The following is a 5,884-nucleotide window of genomic DNA, read 5'->3' as shown; positions in this document are numbered from 1 at the left end:
CCCCCAACCCACCCGACTTTGTGTGGGATATATTGTTAACCTTGTAGGATTAGCTCAATTGGTAACAAGACTTGGGCTTTTGGGCATCCTCCTCAAGGTCACCAACTCAAGTCCTGTAAAGCCATTGGGGATTTTCCTGGCTGTTCTTGAGGCCCTTGGGAATTGGGATTAGTGGAGATGAAACAGGCCCGGACACCCATGGTTAACAAAAACAAGATATTGGGCTTGTTTGGTTTGGTTGCATTTGTGAAACTTTTGATTAGTTTGATCATTCATTTTCTTTCTTGCATCAGAAAACATCGAAGATGGCTCTTACAAATCGGAATCAAGAACAGTGGTTTCAAGCCCGAGAATAATGTCGTTATGGAGGCGAGCCATCGAGTTGAACAAGGCAATGGTGCTGGAAGATATTGGGGTGGGGCCCGATGATCTTTTGGAGGTGGTCGAGGAATTTGAGACGGTTTCACAGGTGGCGGAGCATACATATGATGCTGTAATCATGTCAAACGAAGAGAAAAGTGATGATCCTGAAGAAGAGGATTACAGCGAAGATGAGAGCGACTTCGATGATGAAGGCTCGGATGACGAATATGGTGATTTGAGCGAGAAGTCGGCTCCTCCAGGATCATTGCCTGTTGATTTTCTAGCAGAGCAGCTCGGTGATGGTGACGAATGGAGGCCAAACCGTAATCGAAGATGATGATGAGAAGGGTTGGATCCGACGTGGGTGTATATATAATTGCAGTAATCGATCAATCAATGGGCTTCATTGGAGCTGTTGATTCAGTTGGTCTTTCTTGTTACGAAAATGTAAAATGAAATCTCTAGTTTTAAAAGCCAGTGATGTAAATGAAAAACGACCCTACGTGACATATGCTTTGTCTAAAATTGCCATTCTATTACAAATATAAATCGCTAAAATAGCATATGGAATGCGGTTCCTGATCTACAAATTTATTTATTTATTTAAATAAAAATGATAATCAATTCATTATGTTTTTATATTTTAATAATCATTGTTAACCATACATGGTTTTTGATATCAAACACCTTTTTTTCTAATCATAAAATGTGTCTGGTTGGTTTAAGTTTGATTTTAAATGTCAAAAGTATTTAAAAATTTTAGGTTTAAATTGAAAGAAAAATAAGAATGGAGGTTAAATACCATGACTCCAGACTAATTGTGTTGGGATTAGTCGACTTACATAATGGATTAATGGATTTGTTAATGAAAAAACACCTTCTTCTTGGGTGGAATCGTGTAGACCGTAGAGCCGTAGAGTACACGGTGAAGATGTCGACATCAATTGACAACGATAGGCCGAGGTTGCGGTTGGTGTTCAATTCTACTTGTTTTCTTCTTCCTTGTTAATGCCAGTTTCCGTTCAAACCCTAAATCTTTTTGCTTGTTCCTCATCAGCGGTCACACCAGAAACTTGATAGAATCATAGTCATCGATTGACACAGGTAACTCCACAACCACTAATGTCTGCTCTTTTTAGCTTCATATCATTTAATTCATTCGTGAACCACTTTCGATCACGAATTTCATACTGTTGAAAATCATAATCATCGTAATTGTAAATTTATCCTTTTTTGGAGCGATCATTCCTTCTTATATTGACTTTCAAATATCATGAAATCATCGCAATCAGTTTTGTCAAAACTATTTCAAGTTGCAATCATCATTTTTCTGGCAAATCCTCTTTTGGACCATACGTTTTGACCTTTTTTTCACTCTCTGATGATCATTTCAAGTCCCTGTTCAAGTCATACTCGAATTAGATTTAGCTGTTTCATCATGTCATCTAATGAAATTTACCATTTGGGGAAATAAATTTCTAGTTTATGGTAGCAGCTTAATGGAACTAATTTGGGAATAATCATGTTACACCTAGCTTCAAGCTAAAAGATATAACAGTGAAGGTTTTCAAATAGGAGCTGCAACTTAATTGGGACCACTAATGGCTGATGATACAACAGCCCTGGGTTACTGGTTGAACTGGAGGTTCTTTCTATGTGCGTTATGGATCTTGATTGCTATGATAGCAGCAACAACCTTAGTAATCAAATACGAAGTGTTCAGCAAAAAGACAAGTCGTGTAAAAGACCGCGAGCATGATGTGGAACCGATTGGGATTTTGTATGAGGATGAAACTTGGACGACCTCTTTGAAAGCACTCCATCCTGCTTGGCTGCTTGTTTACAGATTAATTGCATTTGGTGTGATGTTGGCTTTGCTTATTGCTAACCTGATTCTTGATGGAGCCGACATACTTTTCTTTTACACCCAGTAAGTTTTTTCAGACCCTTTATGTTTCATCTTTGATTCATGCAAGGCCTACAGAGTGATCTTATGATGTTGAATTCAAAACATTTTTTCTCAAAGATCCTTTTCTTTTGTGATGTTTCTGGTGATGAACAGGTGGACATTTGCTTTGGTCACTTTCTATTTTGGGGTATGAAATGTTGCTAATTATATCTGTTAGTTTTTTTAAACATTTGTTTGTTCTATATCATTTGTTGTAGTAAACATGTTCTTTAAGAAGGCTAAAAAAATCGACAAAAATGAGACTTTTCTTGCATATTCATTATCTTCAGCACTTTCCTGAAACCTTTTGGACTGATTGAGTTGTATTGCATTGCTTATCTTTTACGATAGACGCAAAATGTCATTTGACCCGGTTCTCCAACCACAGTAAGATACCAATCATACTACTGAGCTTGAGCTATGACATTTAACTGTTTCCTTCGATTCTGAATCTTTTTTCGTGCTCATGTCCATCTACTTTCTGTAGCTTGCGTCTTCACTCTCCATCTATGGGTGTTACCAATATTGGAATGGAGTTGGTGACAATAATATCAGTCACGCCATTTTAGACACAGAACGAGGAACTTACATGGCTCCCTCAGAGGGGTTGAATTCCCATAGTATGCCCATTAACCTGAGCAATCAAGGTGAAACACATGTTAGAAAGGCTGCTGGTATATGGGGATATTTCTTTCAAATAGTCTTCCAGGTGAGTTTTTCAAGTATAGTGTTTCTATTAGTGTTATTTTCATTAGAATTCCGTTAAAATCCTTCCTCACTCTCTCTCTCTCTTAATACACAGATATCTGCAGGCGCTGTTGGACTCACGGATAGTGTGTTTTGGTTCATAATTTATCCATTTCTTACTCCTTCATCCTACAGTTTAAATTTCGTAAGTTTTTGCGTTCTTTTTTGCATTTAGGCTTCACTTTAAATATATAAATTTATTTCCTATGAGCTTATACAATGATTCCCTAAATACCAAACTAAACCAAATGGACCTAGTATATCCCACCCAAAGGTTGGTCCGGGGAGGGTATGATGTATGAGAGCATACAACCCCTAGGGGTAGAGTTATACATTTTTCCCTCATTTATTTTATATCATTTTGAGGGTACTTTTGTCCTTTCCAATACAGTTGGATGTTAGTATGCATTCTATCAATGCTGTTCTCCTCCTTGTCGATGTGGCTCTGAATCGCCTGGTAAGTTGTGTGCTACAGACTTGTATTCCATCTCGATTACTGTATTGTGTGTTATACAATTGTGTATTGTGTGTGAGCTTTTCTTATTGCAAGCTCTATGCTTTTTGACTTGACTGAATTGAATTTTTTTTGTCAGCGGTTCCCTTTCTTTCGTTTGGCATATTTTGTTTTATGGACATGTGTATTTGTCATTTTCCAGTGGATCGTTCATGCTTGCGTATCAATGTGGTAAGCTGAGATCTTGCTTTTATATATATTACAATGATCATTGTACCTCATGGGAAAACTTTCACATAATACCTTTCCAATAAACTATGGACATAACTACTTGAAAACCGCTTATGATTCATCATAGAGTGCTTAATCTACAAAGCTATCTAATTTATAAAGTAGCATGTGCTTGTTTATACATTTTAGATGGTTCTTGATGTTGCAGGTGGCCATATCCCTTCCTTGATTTATCATCTTCATATGCTCCCATCTGGTATGTCTCTCTGAATTTGTTCTTCCATTGTTATATGGCTTCTCTCTAAGCTTTTTTTTGAACAAAGGGAGGAATGACATACACCACTATCTCAATGTAAATACGACAAAATCTTGTGGGGTTAGCTCAACTGGCAGTAAGGCTTGGGCCTTTGAGGATCCTCCTCGGAGGTCACTGGTCCGAGTCCTGCAATTCCACTGGGATTTTCCCGGCTATTCTCCAAGGCCCTAACTGGCCCGGACACCCATGGTTAACAAAAAAATGTAAATACAATTTTTATTATGCCATGTTTGACTATTAGTCAAATATAAGTACTGAATCTTGTAGTTTGAATCAATGCCATTAATATATATCAAAATGATTACTAATGAGCAAAGAGATTATTCAATTTTTTCAAAAAATGAAGTTTTGCATTTGTCTTGGCACATCCCAAAAAGGGAATTATCTATGATACATTATCGGTTTCCACTCAACTTCTGGGTATCTGCCATTACGTCAAGAACCTTTAATATGTGTGATGACGAACATATTTGTGACTCATAATTTGATAGAATCATGAAGCTAGATAACATATTTGTTCACATTGTACAACTATTTATGTAAGATTTGTGTGATTATTTGCAGGTATTTAGGAGTGGGATTGATTCATCTTCCTTCCTTTGGCATCTTTGCACTCATAGTTAGGGGAAAGCAACTTTTATTGTCAAGATTTTCTGGGACACATGAAGCATGATATGATATAGCAATAACTCAACCATTTTAACAAAATCCTTAAGGTTAGATCCTCTGTTCTTAGAAACTCACCAGGATGTATTCTGATTCTTGGTAAATTTTCTATCTTCACAAACCCAGATCAACATAGTTTTATCGACTTGTACCTGATGCAAAAAGAACTTGTACTTTGATATGGATTTCTATGTTTTGGCTATGCCAAAAGGCTACCATTTTCATTTTTTTCTAAATCGTGGCTGTCCGGGTCAGCTTCAGCAGACCTTTGCTAATCCCAAGGGTTCTGGAGAACAATCAGGAAAATTCCCACTGGCCTTGGAGGACTTGAACCAGTGACACGAGAATCCTAAAAGACCTGAGCCTTATTGTCGGTTGAGCTAACTTCACAAACTAACCATTTTACATTTTTTTTCTTGTCTGTTTGGTGGGTTTTACATTTTCAAACAATTATTCCAGCGTTTGTTTTTACCTTTTTTCCTTATGTTATAAATAGGACCTATTTAATGATAAATGTATGAAGTCGAATTGGAGTAAAGAAAATATTGGTTATTTATATATTTATTTTTCATTGTAAATTTAAATCATGGATATACAATCAATCTTTTGTTTTTCTAAATTTTATGGCAAAAAAAGATAATGGTTATAAAGATATTGTAGGTTTTATGGCTACTAATTTGCCTTTTTTTTTCTTCCCTTTTTGGAAACATTAAGAGTTGTATACACATCATTTTCGTGAGGAAATTGAATTTATAGTATACATACGTGTGCATACCTATGTATATTATGGGTCGTCGTTTACTAAACATTTACTAGGTGAACATAACAAAGATCGAAAATCTTACCCGATATAAGGAAAGGTAAGAACCAAGACTTTTACTCGGTAAGTAAGGTGATAGATTCTTACCCGGTAAACGTTTACCAGTGTTCAAAAAGGAGTGTTGTGTCTCCGCCATTATGAAATGGTCCATAGCGTTTGTGTAACGTGTGGCTCATGCCATGGTGCCCTGAGGCATGCTCGGCGTGCGTTTTTATAAGATGTCATTTTTAATGGTTTTTTGGTTCTTTTTATCTTTTGTGCTTTTACAATTTTTAATTTTAGATTTTACATTTTTATAGATATATCTAATCGCATCACTTACAATAAACAGTTATTAAC

The 5,884-nt window shown here is 36.4% G+C and overlaps 2 protein-coding genes across 9 annotated transcripts in view; both read left to right on the top strand.

The window, feature by feature from the left end:
* Positions 1-888, top strand: part of LOC112527762 (CRS2-associated factor 2, chloroplastic) — a 3,346-nt gene extending 2,458 nt beyond the window's left edge. Inside the window, exon 6 of the mRNA XM_025138551.1 lies at positions 294-888. Coding sequence (XP_024994319.1) covers positions 294-700 — 407 coding nt within the window. The 3' untranslated portion in view covers positions 701-888. The remainder of the gene's footprint in view (positions 1-293) is intronic.
* A 384-nt stretch (positions 889-1,272) lies between these two features.
* Positions 1,273-4,949, top strand: LOC112528729. 8 transcript variants are annotated; one of them, XM_025139769.1, is made up of 10 exons: positions 1,273-1,332; positions 1,421-1,467; positions 1,927-2,293; positions 2,426-2,459; positions 2,799-3,020; positions 3,114-3,203; positions 3,450-3,515; positions 3,652-3,743; positions 3,952-3,999; positions 4,624-4,949. In XM_025139769.1, the coding sequence occupies exons 3-10, from the start codon at positions 1,965-1,967 to the stop codon at positions 4,730-4,732; spliced, it is 990 nt and encodes a 329-aa protein (XP_024995537.1). In that variant the 5' UTR covers positions 1,273-1,332; positions 1,421-1,467; positions 1,927-1,964; the 3' UTR covers positions 4,733-4,949. The 8 variants fall into 8 exon arrangements, with proteins under 8 accessions (XP_024995537.1, XP_024995535.1, XP_024995531.1 ...); XM_025139767.1 differs by having other exon boundaries at positions 1,899-2,293; XM_025139763.1 differs by having other exon boundaries at positions 1,275-1,332; positions 1,939-2,293.
* The last annotated feature ends 935 nt before the right edge of the window (positions 4,950-5,884 follow it).

The sequence above is a fragment of the Cynara cardunculus genome (assembly GCF_001531365.2).
Source record: "Cynara cardunculus var. scolymus isolate 2C chromosome LG 15, CcrdV1, whole genome shotgun sequence".
Classification (NCBI taxonomy): domain Eukaryota; kingdom Viridiplantae; phylum Streptophyta; class Magnoliopsida; order Asterales; family Asteraceae; genus Cynara; species Cynara cardunculus.
Note: the sequence above shows the minus strand (reverse complement) of the source record. Positions and strands in the feature narration are given on the sequence as shown.